This window comes from Echeneis naucrates, chromosome 20 (genome assembly GCF_900963305.1).
Source record: "Echeneis naucrates chromosome 20, fEcheNa1.1, whole genome shotgun sequence".
Taxonomy (NCBI): Eukaryota; Metazoa; Chordata; class Actinopteri; order Carangiformes; family Echeneidae; genus Echeneis; species Echeneis naucrates.
Window position 1 is genome coordinate 3,242,521 of NC_042530.1, and position 17,320 is coordinate 3,259,840.

The 17,320-nt window shown below is 41.6% G+C and overlaps 3 protein-coding genes across 3 annotated transcripts; 2 read left to right on the forward strand and 1 right to left on the reverse strand.

Annotated features, from left to right (window-relative positions):
• Positions 1–513: 513 nt before the first annotated feature.
• enkur (enkurin, TRPC channel interacting protein) lies at positions 514–7,100 on the reverse strand. The gene is made up of 6 exons (XM_029529006.1): positions 7,083–7,100; positions 1,956–2,044; positions 1,589–1,734; positions 1,293–1,516; positions 927–1,073; positions 514–687 (listed from the first exon to the last, which is right to left on the reverse strand). Exons 2-6 carry the CDS (start codon positions 2,033–2,035, stop codon positions 514–516), a joined length of 771 nt encoding a protein of 256 aa, XP_029384866.1. The 5' UTR covers positions 2,036–2,044; positions 7,083–7,100.
• Positions 2,634–5,636, forward strand: thnsl1 (threonine synthase like 1). Its single transcript, XM_029529003.1, has 3 exons — positions 2,634–2,758; positions 2,934–4,319; positions 4,638–5,636. The coding sequence occupies exons 2-3, from the start codon at positions 2,955–2,957 to the stop codon at positions 5,439–5,441; spliced, it is 2,169 nt and encodes a 722-aa protein (XP_029384863.1). The 5' UTR covers positions 2,634–2,758; positions 2,934–2,954; the 3' UTR covers positions 5,442–5,636.
• Positions 7,101–11,481: 4,381 nt separating the features above from the next.
• On the forward strand, positions 11,482–17,207 carry LOC115061337 (patched domain-containing protein 3-like). The gene is made up of 5 exons (XM_029529648.1): positions 11,482–12,177; positions 13,137–13,258; positions 13,849–13,994; positions 14,158–15,716; positions 17,178–17,207. Exons 1-5 carry the CDS (start codon positions 11,482–11,484, stop codon positions 17,205–17,207), a joined length of 2,553 nt encoding a protein of 850 aa, XP_029385508.1.
• The last annotated feature ends 113 nt before the right edge of the window (positions 17,208–17,320 follow it).

A 17,320-nucleotide genomic window follows, 5' to 3' on the forward strand; every position in this document is an offset into this window, starting at 1 on the left:
ATTGCCTGTTAACTACAGCAGCCTGCTGTACAAACTATCAAATAATTTCTTACCGTTTTGTTGCTGTTTTTTCAGGAACCATTTACCAAACAAAATAGGAAAAAACAGAGAGTCATCCAGATAAGTCCTGGTCAGCCACGAGGCCTGCGGGATCACGTTTGAGTCATTTGTGTAAAAGAACAGGGTTGTTTTAGTCGTAGAGAATTACGGCGCTAATCAGCTTCATGTGATGCTACGCTGGCATGTGGCTGCATCACAAGCCGCTGGGGGAGAATGAAACAAATCAACAACAAATATTTTGTTCGGTTTCTATGCTGTGAATTTTATTTGGGCAGAATGGAATTGACTCTCAAGATTTCAAATCTTTACTGCCAATTTTTTGAAGAGCTCTCTAACACAACACATCTGCAAGGAAAGAAAGCAGAATGCAAAAAAAAAAAAAGAATAATAGTCTTGTTTGGCCTATTGTGAAGCTAAAATTTCAAAGTTAACCTCGAAGCGTTCTTCACGTCACTATTTATTGGGTATGTAGATGGTTTGGAACCTCTCAAAGAACTTGATGTCATTCTCTATCTGCTTCATCCCCGTTTCCAGCCGCTCCTTGTGGGCTTTCTTTGACAGGGTATCAGTGACAAGCGAGAGGCCCTGGTACTCGTGGTGCAGCTCATCCCAGGTCTTCTTCAGCCCCTGGATAGTGAATCCAGACAGTGAAGTCAATCAGTGTGAGAATAATGTTGGCTTGATAGTGTATATATCAGGGTTTGCATTTTCCAGCAGCCCAAAAACACTGTACTTTCCTGAAAACTTCATATTATGAACTCATCAGATTAATTTGCTGTGCTCCCCACCAGCTACTCCAGATGTCTGCATGACCCCCTGCTGCTTTTAGGACAGAATTGCCACCATGCAGTCATTTGTTCAGCTACCTCCAGGACAGCTTGGCGCTCCTCATCAGACAGGTGTTTCATAGCTCCCTGGTCCTTCTGTTCTTTCACAAAATTGTCATACTCCTCTTTAGCCCTCCGCTCTTCTTCACTGCGCTGAAGAAGGTACTCAGGTACTACTCCATAATCCTGCAACTCAAAACAGGCAATTTAGTGAAGTATGCAGATGGAACATTTCATCTCTGAAGAGAGGAATTTAATTCAGGCTTTTCTAGAGACATCTTATCATATTTTCCTGACATTAAAGCCTTTGTTGTTGAATATTTACATGACCTAAACAATGTCTCTAAAATGGTGTTGCAAAGGTGTTTCTTATACTCTTTTGTGTGTTGTGTTGTAGGAAAATACCTTTTTCCTGATGTATTTCGGGACAAGTCCTGAATTTTCAAGGAGCTGTTTGTGCCCCTTGTTGGTGTCCACACAGGTTGGCTGCAGCTTCATCGGAACAACAGCAGTTGGCTTTATCAAGTGTCTCTCAGTGTGAACGGCCATCGGTTGGTTGTCTGTCCTTGCAGGAACAGCTGGCTTCTTCACAGTGCAGATGTGACGTTCCTCCTTTGAGCACTGTGCTTCTGAGAAAACATTCAGATGTGTAGATGACATTAATGCAAAAACTGGTCACTTTGCCCGTGATAAATACTCACTTTCAGGCAGTTTGGGCTCCTTTGAATGCTTCTTGAGGTATTTGTCTGGGGACGGCCTCTCTACTTTTGCTGGTCCCATCGTCCTCATTGCATCCTTGGCCAACTTTTCCTCAAGAACAACTGCCGGACGAAACCTTGACATATACCTTCAGAGGCAGCAGAAGTTTCAAAATCACTTCAGACATTTATAAACATGATGTTTACTGATGTGTAATCGATTACTGGTATAATATCTCATTGGTCTCAATTTGTTTTTTCTACTAGTTTGACCATTTTTACAACAGCTTTGATGCCATTTAACTAGTTAACAGGGCAGCTAACTAGCTTCTAATGAAAAAGGATGACTTTGACTCATAGGCCAACATACCTCGGAGGTTTTTCACAGCGAACCTCTTCCCTTGGTATTAGATTGTAGACGCTTTCTTGTGGATGTACAACTTCGGACATATTGAACAACTTCGAGCAGGAAGCAAAAAAGATAAATAGTTCAAGCTGACAAAACTTTAAATTATTGGCTAAGTCAGCGAGCTAACGTTAGCTTCGGCTCTTCGGGACGCCGTGAATTGTTTGACGAGACGCCGCCAGTCGTTGCTAGGCAACTGCAGGGGGCAAAAAAGTCGCATTCCTGAAAAATACTAAATCGGAGCTTTAAAAAACACTATAAATAAACTTGAATAAATATTCATATTTCAATAATATTGTTGGTGAAGGTTTTTCAAAAAAACACACACGTATGGCTATTCACTACGTTACGGGTTTTGTTTGTTTGTCTAAAGGTTATTTTGCACTTTCAAATTACGAGGTTCTAATGGGTACCTGAAGGCAGCATTGGGTAACTCGTACTAAATGTTTCTCGAGAAATAATAAAGAAAAGTTTTTATAAACGTGTTGTTTTTCTTTTTTTTTTTTTGGAAATGTATTGTGCTGTCAAGTTAAAGCACTCGGAATATTTTATGTAATAAAAAATTTAAAAATATGAAAATTCAGCCGCATTCCGAGTGGAGAATATCCCTTTTGTCCCTTCCGGCAGACCGTACTTGTTTCTTCGGACTGCAGAGCGTTGTTTATTTCAACATGGTGGAGGCTTGCTCGTCTAAATAAACCAATGGGGCTTACGACAAACTCCAAAACATCCACCTTCTGGTAAAGTGCGGAAGGTCACCTCTTCCTGTGAGTGTTTTGATGATTGGAGCTGTTATTTACGATGAATGGCAGGTCGAACTTGTGCTTCTGTCCTGCCTGCAAAACACGTGCAAAGTTTCTGCAGGCACTGAGATCAAATACGAGAAAAAGTGTATCTGCCGTGTAAACCTCCTCTTTAACTGTGTTTTCTTTTCATAAATAGGGGCAGTGACATTTCTTCTAAATGGGTTTACTAATTGTTGGTGAGCTTGCACTAAGAGCTGCCAGATGTCACCTTTTAGCATCAAAATCGTGGATTTGCACCAGAGCCAGCCCTCTGGGGGGCAAGAACATCGTCCTCATGGGTCCTCCTGGAGCAGGGAAGACCACAGTGGGGAGAATAGTGGCCCACAGACTGGGGCTGCCTGTCATTGATGTTGATGATAATATCCTGGAGAAGACATGGAAGATGCCTGTGGCTGCCAAGCTTGCATCGGTTGGCGGAGAGCGTTTCCTTGAGGAGGAAGGCCAGGCTTTGTGCAACTTCTCTGCCTCCGGCTGTGTTGTTTCCCTCACAGGTTCGAACCCTCTTCATGCTCAGGCAATGCAGCACATCAAACAGACCGGGCTGGTCATCTACCTGGACGTTCTCAGTGAGGACATATTACAGAGACTTGCTAGGATGAAGGTGAACAGGATAGTGGGCCAGGAGGCAGGAGTATCCATGTCGGAGATTCTGCAGTACAGGAAACAGTTCTATGAGAAATGGCTTGATGTGCGTGTGCTGTGTGGAACAGGAGACACGGTGGAGGAAGTAGCTGAGAAGGTGTTGAATGCTGTGGAGAGATATCAAAAACATGCTGCAGAAAACTATGTTTCAACCAGATGTGACAACACAGAATCATCCAGTCAGAAAACATACTTTAGTGATGTGGTTGTTGAGGGTCTGGCCACTGATGGAGGCCTCTATGTTCCCAAAAATGGCTTCCCAAAGATTGATGATCGTGAATGGCTAAGATTGGCTGAGATGTCATACCCAGAACGAGCATTAGTTTTACTGGAAAAATGCATCCACCCATTGGATGTTTGTGCTCTGGATCTCAGAAACATGGTGTTCAAGGCGTATAGTTCAAATTTCTCTAGTGAGGCAGTTGCTCCTGTAAAACATCTCAGCCACAATCAGTATGTTCAGGAGCTTTTCCATGGCCCCACTGCCTCATTTAAAGACCTTGCTTTGCAGCTGATGCCCCAGCTCTTTGCTTACTGCCTCCCACCCATGTGCAACTACCTCATCCTGGTGGCCACATCTGGAGACACCGGGAGTGCAGTGCTCAATGGCTTCGGCAGGCTCACTGGAGCAGAGAGACACAGAACCGGTGTGCTGGTGTTTTTCCCAGAGGAGGGAGTAAGTGAGATTCAGAAGCTCCAAATGATCAGCTACAGGGAGGGAAACGCTCGGGCTGTGAGTGTCCTGTCAGACTTTGACTTCTGTCAGAAAACCATCAAGAGGATGTTTGGAGAGTCCGGCCTGATCGGGCACCTCGCAGTGGAGTACGGCACAGTCCTGAGCACCGCCAACTCCATCAACTGGGCACGGCTGTTGCCACAGGTGAGTCCCTGAGTAGGATGCAAAGAGAAAATTATACTTTACTACAGTAGTTTTTTACAGCAGATATTTTAAGTTAATAGCAAGTAAACTATCAGGTTTTCACTCAGCAGCAACAAAATAATTACCCTAAACGTTAATTAGTTTATGTATTATGTCATGTTTATTGAATTCTACTTTTTTTTTCTTTTTTATGCTTTTTCCAGACAAATTTTTCTAATTTGAGAGTTGGATCAACTTTTGTACCAGTGTGATTTCTTGTGTCTGGAAGCAAAGTGTTTGCTGCAGCAACACAGTTTCTAACTTCTCTTCTTGTTGTAGGTGGTCTACCACTCCTCAGCCTATCTGGATCTCTGCAGAGATGGTGTTATCAGGTTTGGGGAGCCAATTGATGTTTGCATCCCTACTGGTAACTTTGGCAACGCCATGTCAGCAGTATATGCCAAGCAAATGGGCATCCCAATAAGAAAAGTCATCTGTGCATCCAACCAAAACTGCATCATCACAGACTTTATCACCACAGGTGAGTATGATCTCCGGGGACGGCTACTGTTGCCCTCTCACTCCCCGGCTATAGATATCCTGAAATCCTCCAACCTGGAGAGATTCATCTACTACCTCTCAGACAGAGACAGCCACCTTGTGAAGGACCTGTTTTCAAAGTTAGATAGACAGCAGCACTTTAAGGTTCCTGAGCCTCTTTTCGGCCGCATCCAGCAGGAAGTGCAGGCCGGCTGGTGCTCGGAGGACGACTGCCTGGCTGCCATCCAGAGCATTCACACGCAGACAGGCTACGTCATGGACACACACACTGCCGTGGCTAAGGTCGTGGCTGATAGACTGCAGGATGGTTCATGCCCCGTGGTGCTGTCTTCCACGGCTCACTATGGGAAATTTGCTCCCGCTGTGCTCAAAGCTTTAAAAATACCAACGGTTCCCCAGGATCCTGTTGAGCAGCTGAAGAAGCTCAGCTCGACTGCATCCAGACCTGAAATGCACAGAGACATGATGAAATGCCTGAAGGAGAGCAGCAAGAGAGGGCACACGGTCTGTCAGGCAGAGTACAGTGTGTTGGTGGAGGAGGTGGAGAGCATGATACACGACTCCTTCTTGAAAGTTATGTAGAATCATTTCACTTTCTGTTATTAACATGAATTAAATAGCATTGATCGTATTTATAAACTGCACACCACTGATATGTCACTTCTCTTTATTCTTCTGATGTATGGAACAAGAGAAATTCAAGCAGAAAAAAAAAAAATAATTGGTGAACACCAGGTATAAGCAGCTTGTGGTGATAAAATTTAGATCATTTAAAAGGCTTTAGCCTGTAGGTACTGTAATAGGGCTATAAACACTTTTCTAGCTCAATTTGAAGTTGATTGAATATGCAGCATTTCTTTACATCATTATCCGGAGTGCTGGCCCACTAGATGGGGTTGTCGGCTCAGCCACTGCTGTGTGGGAACACTGGTGCCAATATTTCAGCACAACAGTTAATGTGTTTTGCTTTAAGGGCAGCCAGAAGAGCAAATAAACCAGCAACGTGTGATTTTAAAATCAATATCCGCAGTCAGGGAGATAATTATGTTCTCAAAGTTAATTGTACACTCGAGTGGTGAACTATTGCAGCGTAGAGTTTGACTTTATCTCCGCTGAATCTGTAACTCCAGCGTGTCCTTGATCAAGGTATATTTTATCCATTTGATTTGAAATTAGGTTCTCTTGTTGTCTGTTTGGCTTTGGATTCCTCCCACGGCCATTATAGGTCAGGTCAACTGATGACTCTAAAATGCCCATAAGTGTTATATGCGAGTGTGTCTGGTTGTTTGTCTCTCTCCGTCAGCTCTGTGATAGACTTGCCCGATGTCAGCTTGGATTAGCCCCAAGCCCCACTGGGACCCTGTAAGGATGAGCAGTATGGATGGATAGACTTAATACTTTTTTATGCTGGTGTAAGAGAAAGCTGGGGAGCAGTAACTTTGAGCATGCCAGTTGATCACTCATATTCAGGATTCAGATATTTCAAGCGAATGCATAATCACATTTTATAAAGTGGACATTAATTCCTTCCTTTGGTCTCTAATGATTTTAATGTCTCCATGCCGGGTTTTGAAACTTTCCCAGACTTTCTTTGTGTCACAATCATGATATTATTTTTGAGTAATAATTAAAAGATTCTTCAATTATTTACTTTCTAAATGTTTCTGTGCTATCATTTTCCTCAGTAATAGCAGCTTTATTATGATTACAACTGCGGATGCCATTTTACCTCCAGCAAGTCCCAAACTGCCTGTGACCTTGGAATATCTTGAGGTGGTAAGTGTAAATTGGGAAATTGAAATTGGTAAATTTTGAGACAGAAACACAGACTCCCATGCACTCTGCACAGAGCTTTCTTTTTTTTTTCTGCAGACATCTGTTAGAGCGAAGGTCATACACAGTAATACAGCGGAACCTGAAGGCAATATTTCACCCTTCAACGTCATGCTATTATTAACAGAAGGGTCCAGAGTCTGCTGCCGTCAGTCGAGTCATTTGAATGGAGGTTCTGCCTCAGCAGCTGTGAGGATATGAAGGAGGAAGCTAAGTTTCATAGATCTCCAGGATTGCTTATGACTGCAGTTGTGAAAATAGATGGAAAGTCAGGTCTGATTTGACAAAGCACTTCGGTAGGATGCCCTGTGATCTGGATCGCTGTCTTTCTGTGGCTTTGCCAGAGCTGAGGAGGAATATGGCATCTCATTCTAATGCCATGTGGAGCACTGTGCTGAAATAACAACTCAAACTCCTCTGTGAGGTCTTGCCGCACAAGATCTGATTCTGTTTTATCCACCTCCGTGGCTTAAACTGCAAATTTGTGAATTCACTATAAAATAGAGCGGTCAAGACTCCCACAAGAAGTTCAGCTTAAGGGGTGAACCGGTATTGGTCTAAAATATTAATGTACTGCAGGAGTCGTTTCTGTTGTCTTTTATCTCTTATCTCTCACTTGCTCATTTCTTCTAATTTCTTCTTTCACAAACAATCCAGATCAACCACCTACATTTACAGCTTTAACTCCAAGGTCCCAGATAATTTTGGGATATTTGGCGACATCAAGATAAACTAACTTATGCTGCTTTTTCTTTCTTTCTTTCTTTCTTTTTTTTTTTTTTCCTTGATTACTACAATATTTTACAGTCACCACTTTGACTATTCTTTTAATTTGTTTGTGCACATTTTTTCCTTTCTGGCAGAATAACTGATGATTTTTTTTATTTATTTATTTATTTTTTGCGATGCATGAATATATTACACAGTGCATGGCCACATATATTGACTTCTTTGTTCTTTCCTTTTCTCCCTTCCTCCGCTCTGTGTCTGTGGTTTGCTTCGCTGTGAGTGCTGGCCTTATTAATCAAGCTCCTTGGCAGGTGAATGTGAGGAATGGGTGGGTAAGTGTCTAAGGGTGGAGGAGGACAACCTACAGGTGTGTGTATGTGTGAGGACAGAGAGAGAGAGAGAGCCAGCTGTTTCTCAGCACCTCTCAGCCCACAACTGGCTGATCAAAGATAATTGCAGGTACCAGCCTGTTCCCGTCCCTTTAATGTGAACCTGTGGCTTAATTGAAACTGCTCTGTCACAGAGGAGGACATTTAAGCATTGGAGGAGTTTGGAAAGAAGATCCGGAGAGCTGATTGATTTGAGGTTCTGCTCCCGAGAACACTGATTCTCGATTCTTTTTTTTCATTACGCAAACACAGCCTTGTCAGGGTTCGGCAGTGAGATGGAAAACTTGAAATGGGATAACTGAACTCCATCCCATTTAAATTTACTAATCCATCTTCACTAAATTTCAGCACATCTCAAAGTTATTTGCACACACTTGTTTCAAATTCTTGATTTCCCAACATTTGATAAAACTTTAGCCTTCAGTGTTTTCTACATTGGCTGGGATGTAAATAGTGGCTTGGTGGATGCAGTGCAGCATTTAGCAGCTAATGCATCAGATTTTTACTTCAGCAGTTGGTGGAGCCACAATAAGAAGGTCCTGGGTTCGGTTCCCAGCCTGTGTGTTCTGTTTGCATGTTCTCCCCGTGCCTCCGTGGGTTTCCTCCCACTATCCAAAAACATTATGTTTGGGTTCATTGGTGATTCTAAATTGTCTGTAGGTCTGACTGGTTGTTGGTCTCTGTTGTTGTGTTGTGTTGGCCCTGTGATGGACTGCTGACCTGCCCAGGCTGACCCCGCCCTCACCCAGAGTGAGCTGGGATTGGCTCCATCACCCTCTGTGACCCGGAAACAGGTAAGCGGCTGATGATGAAGGAATGAATGAATGAATGAATGAAATACTGTCACCGGCTATAAGACATGAATGAGCTCAGTGCCATGCAAAATAGCTAGAGGCCTGAATGGGCCAAAACAAACCAAAAATTCCTCTGCTGATATGACAAAGGGACGCACTTTGTTTGTGTTACCTATGTAAAATCTGCATTAACGTTTTGTACAGTATATTTATTATTTTCTGGCACAATAATTTCTTTTGTGAGTGACTTTTCTAAATGGCTCCATTGAGTAAGTCAATTGGATCAGCCAGATTCCTTTATCATTATTTACTCATAATTGTGCGTATCATTAAAGAAATCCATTGGATTAGTTTCTGTGTAATTTCAATGTTACTTGGTTGAAGCTAAATGCTATTTCTGAGGCTATTCTGTCCTGCCAAGTATAAAACTCACAGGAGGAACACAGAATCCTTGCCCATCTTGGCACAAACAGAAATAATCACATTTAGAAATGTTAAAAACGTTGGCAGGAAATACTAGCACTAAATATTGGTCCTGAAGTCGAGGTAAAACACTCCCCCACCACCGCAAAGACCTGAGTTAAATTGTTGGTAGTTGGCAGCAGTGCTTCTGTTTGGCCGGGTATCCTGACGAACACAATTGCCAGTGTTCAGGTGGGACGCCAGTGAAGAATCATTTTGTGGTTCAGCTCACACGACTGCACCCTCACAAGGTCGCCTGGAGGGGGCGCCATGGCAGGGGCTGTGGCTCACTGGGGAACTGGCAGTAACTTCTATGAGTATATGAATACACAAAGTAAACAAGCCTGACACTGTAGGTATTTATTGCTGTGTTAAGATGAGCTCATTATATTGTTTGGCCATAAATGCAGTCCAGGTTTACTGATTTATGTGTCTATTTTCATTGCCATGACAATTAGATATAATCACTTAAATTGTCTGTAGTCAAAATAATAAGGTACAAAGAAAGGCCTGGAGAGCCAACGAGCCAGGCAGTAATTAAACCACAAAGAGCGTTCTGTTCAGTTTCCTCCTTCCTTTCTTTCTTTCTTTTTTATTTAAGAAAAGTTCTTCTCCGTCTTGTCAATCTTAATTTTCCAAACTCCATACTCATTTTTGTCTGATTATATACTTGTCGAAAAAGAAAAGAAGATAAAAAAAATAATAACAGTGAAGAGTAAAATTTTAGAACTTGACAACACGGATGTGACACCACAATGTAAAGATTGTGTGTGTGTGTGCACATTTGAGTAAATTTTTTTAATTTTATTATTATTATTATTTTTTTTTAGACCGCTGTTTCATCAAGATTATTATTGCACAGAGAAGTGTTTTCCTTCATGATCAATGGTTTCTGTCTGGAAGCGAGTGCACAACAATGAGCCAACACATCGCAACATCATGTTCACCTGAGGCTTCCAAGCTAATTACCTAAGACATTGATTTGCACCCCACCATATCCCTGCAAAGTGTGAAGAGGGCCAGAAACGAAAAAGGAGAGCTAATGAAGGTGTCAACTGGGGCTCGCCACCACAACGTGATCATTATTGGAGCACAGATTGAACTCATTTACATTTTGATGCAAGCTCGGAGAAGAACAATGTGCATCTGTACCTATCTGCTTTTTACACTCTTTGATAAGCTCTCAGACAAAAAGCAATGGCTCAAATCAAGGTGAACAAAATATCCCAAGGGCCTTGAAACCGATTACATTTAACTGACGCCTCCATCAGGCTTCTGGCGACCGTCTGCCGGGATCTTCTCCTCTCTGTGATGAAGGAAAGAGAATTCATTTTTTACACAGAGAATGAGAAATCAATGGCTGCGATATGGATCTGCTTGAAATGAGATATGAGCTTGTCTCCGAGCTCTGAGGCAGGGCGCAGGTTGACAGCTGACTGACAGGCTGGCTGGCATGATGGTGTAAAAACTGACCCCAATAGCACTTTCACCCAAATATAATAGTGGGACTAAAGGTTAAAATGGTGCGTGCCGAGGGCTGGGTTGATACACAAAAGGCCCATTGTTGCCAGATTTTTCAGATATTGCTGTAATTGCAGACACATTATTGTCATGACATCTGACAAGCCTTTTGCCCTCCTTGGCTCCATTTAAAGGCAGGAAGGTGGCAAATTTCACAATGTACTTTTAGTGCAGTGTTGGATCCCTGTCAAAATTAGACAAAAGCAGCTAAAATGACAACTCTTGCTACAAGAATTGTCCAGCTTTTGATACCTAGCTTCAAGCCAATTTCAGCTCAGTTATCTGTTTATTTTGGTTGACTTTTAATGTTTCCAGCTGAATAATTTTCAATCTGAGTCATTTTAAAATAATAATTTAATTTATTTAATTATTTAATATTTAATTTGTTTTTTAAGTGTAATATTTGCAATTAAAAAAAGCACAGTAGCTGACCTTTACTCCAGATTCTCATGTGATGCAACTTGGGAACAATATCTTTCAACATACATAGTCTGTTGTCTTTATGCACAAACACCAATAAAATGACAAGCAACAAACTGAAGTTACTCAGTTATGACACGTACGTGAATCCTTTAAAGTAATAAAACAATAACAGGAATTTTCCGTAACTAAGTCACATTTGTTTTTTTATCAGCAATGAGGCATCATATCTCTGTTTGAGAGTTTGAATGATATCCTACATTTGATTACATACATTTTATCATTTTACAGCCGCAGAAACATGAGATCTCCTCTCGACACAACAGTAATCACAGACACTAAAGATACTTCAAAAAGGACCTTTGTAATTGCACCTTCTCATAAAATGTTCTGCCAAGAGGAATGTAATCTTCATCGCCTTTAAGAGGATGCAGTTCCTCCATGTGCTGCACTTTCTGTCTGGCAGGTCTAAAGATGGGCTGTAGACGCACAGACTGTCTTGCCACGCCTTTGTCAGGTCTTTTTGAAAAGCTCGGGTCACTTGTAGGCTCCTGTCCTCTTTATTTTTTCATAATTCCTGTTCTCCTCTCAGCCGCACTCAGTGGAGGCTTCCTTTTTCTCAAGGATAGAGAGGACAATGACCTTGAACGGCAATTCACACCGAAGAATGGACCGTCTAAGGTCACAAGAGCTTTTGTCGGGGAAAACTTCCCTTACAACGACACCATGTTTTCAGAAGAGAGGCAGTACAACCAAAGCAATTTTGCGTCCATTATTGCTGTGTCAACTGACAATTCAAATATACTAGCAAAGCCTGCCTTTGAGGACATCCTCAGACTCAACAATAAGATCCTTAACATCACTGTGGACAGCGGGAGACTGGGATTCAATGATTTGTGTGCAAGAACCAATGGAGAATGTGTCTCAAATGACATTCTGAAAATTGTTTCTGATAAAGTCGCCATAACCTACCCAGGATCCAGCCCAGACTTTTTTGGTTCTGTGCTTGGTGGAGTAATCACAGATCCAGGCGGCTCAGTCATAAGTGCTCAAGCTGTAAAACTCTTCTACTACTTAGGGAATCAGGAAAGCTCGGCTGACGGCTCCAAATCATGGCTGAGAGGATTTAAAGCACTCTTGTCAGATGAGATGGGCAGCGAACACACTGACGTACGTTTCAAACTGTTACTAATGTGCTGTTTTTTCTCATGTTCTAATTTTGTGTATTGGGTCCAAATTCTAAGCTAAAAGTCTGCCTATTATTAGTGATGTGTTTTTTGTGGGTTTTTTTGTCCTCCCTATGTGTGACCTTTAGCTTTAGTTGAAGCTGCAGAAAACAACGCATGAGGCTTAAATGTTGTTCCAAGACACTCTTCCTGCCTGTTAGGATAAATATGCCACTGGAGAACACAACTTTAAGCCTCAGGTGTAAAATCTCTGCACAGTTAACAGATGACGGTGCGTCATGTTGGAAACTTGGCCTGTCATAGAAAAATCCACCTTGAGATAAATCCAAAGCAGTTTTGTCCTATTGTTTTGTTTTTTGTTTTTTTTTTACAGCATGACCTGGTTTTGAATTGAAATCAATCCAAAACAGTTTGTAGTTTCCCCCCATGCAGGAATGTGTAAGGATGTATATCAAAATGGAAAAAAAGTGCTGCTCTGTTTTATGTCTCTCGTCTGTTTCTGTTTTACGTCCTGTGCTTTTTAAAGGATTCAACCAGCACCATGTTGTCATTGAGAAGTTTATGTCTTCTGAATTTGAAAGTCTTGCCAATTGAAGTGGATGAGGGATAAATTGTAACATGTTGTGGAAAAAAAGAGACAAGTTTAGACCACAAAATTGACAACACAAGTGCCATCTCTAAAATGACTACAGCTAATGTGTGGCAAAATGATGGAAATGCCTTTTCTAAACATATTAGTCACAGCCTGACTGCTCCCACTGGATCCTTTTACTTCCTTTTGAGGTAATGGGGCTGGCAAGGTTGCAGGCACGTTGCTTTGTCCTGAAATCCAAGCTCTGCTGTCACGCTAGTTTTATTGCGGTCATGACATCCATGTGTAAACACTGTTCGCTGACTTCAGTGCTCATGTTGTTCTCTTTCTTTCTTCATCTTCTATTGTAGGTGTCTTACTACACCTCTAAATCCAAGCAGGAAGAGATTGACAGTCACACCACAGATGGATTTCCTTTATTCTTCTTCACTTTCGTCTGTGCTGTCACCTTCTCTGTGATATCCTGCCTCAGGTAAGAAGTGATCAGGCAAGTCCAGGACTCAGCACAGTTGGTGTTCATCAGGAAAGCCACATACGTGTAATGATAAATCAATTTTATCATTGTAATGTCTAAAGCCCAGTAGCACTAACAAAATCTTTATTTTCAATAAAATTTATCTTAATTGAGGTCATTTTGTTGTTGATTTAATGGTCTTAGTTTTAGTTTCTGTTTGGTTTTCCGTAAGCTGTAGATTAGTGTCTTTTCATAAACAATATGACTGTGAATGCGTCATGAACTGTAAGCTGTACAGTAACCAAACAATGCTTCAAATGTGAGAGGTAGGTTTTTATTGCACAATTAAACTGGATTACAGGTCTTACTACTGTTTTCTTCCCAGAAGTCTTCTTTTTATGGCCATAAAATAAAAAAAATGATGGTGTGTTTTAGTAAAAGTAGTACAACAACAGTCTTGATCCATAGAACACTCAAAAAATGAGCAATATAATTTTTGAGGCTCTGCTTCAGGCTAAAACTGGCGAAATAGTCCGTACCATTCCTGTTATTTTGTGTGTGTTACAGCTGTGTTTACCACTACCATCCCATCTTTTCCTCCTTGACAGATTGGACAATGTGAGGAACAAGGTGTGGGTGGCAGTTTTCGGTGTCCTCTCCTCTGCGCTGGCTGCTCTTTCCTCCTTGGGCTTGCTGCTTTACATCGGAGTGCCACTTGTTATTACGGTCGCTAACTCGATTTTCCTAATACTTGGTGAGAGAAAAAACAAAACAAAACAAAACAACCTTGGCCTTTTTTTTGTGTCTTACTGTAGCTTTAGGTTTTAGTTTGGACAGCAACATCCATCAAGAATTTGAAGTGAGTGACGTTTTCTTTGGAGAGATTTAAATGATTGACCGGTTGTTCATTTTACCAGGCATTGGCCTCAACAACATGTTCATAATGGTGTCCGACTGGCAGCACACCAATGTCGCGGACCCTGTGCCGAAGCGGATGGCTCACACTTACAAAGAAGCTGTCATGTCCATCACCATCACAGCCTTGACTGACGTCCTCAAGTTCTTCATTGGCATCAAGTCAGACTTCCCATCAGTGCAGTCGTTTTGCCTGTACACCAGCATCTCCATTATCTTCTGTTACATTTATACAATCACCTTCTTTGGGGCCTTCCTGGCTCTAAACGGGAGGCGGGAAGCCAGCAACCGGCACTGGCTGACCTGCATGAAAATACCATCAGACAATCCTGATCATTCTTCTAAGATATACAACATCTGCTGCGTGGGAGGCGACTATGATAAGAACACTGGAGCGGAAAAAAAACAACCAGCGAGTAATTTCTTCAAGGATTACTATGGCCCATTTTTGATCAAACCTTGGGTCAAGGGAGCTGTAATCTTCCTTTATTTGGCATATTTAGCTCTAAGTATTCTTGGATGTTTCAACATACAGCAGGGGACTGAGCTTTATGATCTGGCAGCTGATGAATCCCATGTTACAAGATTCAATCAGAAGGACAGGCAGTATTTTTCTGATTATGGTCCATCTGTGATGGTCATCGTAAATGAGATGTTTCCATACTGGAATAAGACAAAGAGGGACCAACTCCAGGGCTGCTTAGAGGAGTTCAAACAGCTCCACTTTGTAGAAGAGAAGGTCTACACATCCTGGCTGGACTCTTACTTGACATATGGCCAGCAAAGACATTTAAACCTTGATGATAAAGATGTTTTCTTGAAAAATCTAAAAGATTTTTTCAATGTATTTCCCTTTTTAAAGCAAGACCTGAACCTCACTGGAGATGCAATCTATGCAACTCGGTTCTTCATCCAGACTGTAAATATTTCCAGTGCCAACATGGAAATCAAAATGCTTCATGATCTTAAAACTGCTGCAGGCAGATGCAGCGTAGCGCCTCTGTCGGTCTATAACCGAGAATTCATCTTCATGGACCAGTATGACATAGTGGTGAGTAGCACCATTAAAAATGTCGGCGTGATCACAACAGTGATGCTGGTTGTGTCTCTGCTGCTGATTCCCAACCCAGTCTGCTCACTGTGGGTGACTGCTTCGATTGGTTCAGTGACTGTGGGGGTGACTGGTTTTATGTCGGCGTGGGATGTCAGTCTCGACTCCATATCGATGATCATTTTTACCATCTGTATCGGCTTCACCGTCGACTTCTCAGCTCACATGTCCTACGCCTTTGTCTCCAGCAAAAGACAGAGTCCTGATGACAAGGCTGTGGATGCTCTCTCCAATCTGGGCTATCCTATACTTCAAGGCGCCTTGTCCACCATTTTAGGGGTGTCAGTGTTGGCTTCATCTAACTTCCACACATTCAGAACATTTTTTAAGCTCTTCTTTCTTGTCATGTTTTTTGGGATGGTCCATGGCCTTGTTTTCATCCCCGTATTTCTGACAATCACATTCTGCTCAGATAAAGACAAAAGCAAATCAGACCAAAAAGACAGGGATGTGCAAATAAGAAACTATAACAATGATGTTTTTGTAGTTTCTAGTTGTGATTTTTGAAGGTGAAGTTACTCCATTAAGATCCAAAAATAAAACGCATTCCATATTTCAACACTTAGTATGAAAGTCTTCAGTTTTATATTGAATTGTGTGGCAGCTATGTGTACTCTTGTTAAGCTTCCAGTGCGAAAACTGGCAAACGGTAGTTATGAATACAATCAATAAGCCAATGACACTAAATGAAAACAAATCCCACTTACATCCCTCAGTAACAGCAAAATTTACTAAAAGCTTTTAAAATGTTTTTCAGCCCTCAAAAAATTGTCATTTTTATTGACACAAATGGACAATGATGATAAAAGAAAAATGGTTCACGATTAGAGAAGCAGAGCCATGTTTTCACACTATATACTTCATTTACAATATTTAAATGTTTTATTGTTCAACATGTACCTGTGATCGATGAGTGCAATTTTAGTAGACTGGGATGAGTTTCGGATGGTTAAGATCAGATTTACAACAATGATCAGAGATCAATTCGTTTATGTAAAATTCTGGCAATAAACAAGTAAATAAATAAAATCCTGTATGTGGTACATAAAGCGGCATTATAATTTCTCAGTTTCAGGAAACAAACATGATTACATATTCATTGTAGACTCTGTTTGGCAGCGTTTTATCAATAAGAACCCACTGTCCCTGCAGATGGTTCACACCTCAGAGGAAGGCGCTATGTTCACCTTCCTCACTGTCATCATCCTCAGTGATTATTTAGGATTTCACAGGGGTTCAATTTTATTCTGAGCCATTTTGACAGAAATGATCTGGATATTTTTTTCACTATATTTGAAGCTTTTCTTGATAGAGCGTTGGTCAATAAATGGCTCCCACCACATATAACCTTAGGACACAGAGGCATGACAACAAGAGAGAAGAATATGAATGCGGTGGTAAAGTGGCAAAATAGCAAGAGAAAGAGTCACTTAAAATTCACACATGCATATTTAAATATTAATAAGCTCATATTTGGCAAGTCTGCCAACATACACATAAGAAGTTTGATGTTTCTGATGTTGAGCTCTGCACTGACTGGCCAAAATTAAAAGCACTTTTTTTTTTTTTTACGCCTTTTCAGTACCATGAAAAATCGGACTTATTAATACCATCAGACACAGACAGAAGGGAAAAGTCACCATTGAAAGTTTCCCCAATTATTTTCTTCACTCTGGTGCAAGCAGAGCGACTCTTGCGTCTCCTGTCTCGGGCTGTTTTTAGCAGATATCAAGATTTCAGAATAGGACAAGCAAGCAGCTGTACGTACTGTGTGTAGTTTATTCCAAAAAAATTCCGGGAGGTCTTCAAGTTCCAACTTTTTAGCATCCCCTGACAGCCCATGCAGCACACAGGCCAACTCTCAGCTCTGTCACCCTTCGTCACGCCTGTCTTCCCTCACCCTGCTTCCAGGACGAGATGCCTGAAGCCCACACAGTGTGACGTGACATGCCCCTACACCCAGGAGGGGGGGGCGAGAACAGCCCGAGAAGCTTGATCTAACAAGAACCAAAGAGACTGATACCTTGGTGATGGAGTACAGACGTAGAAAATAT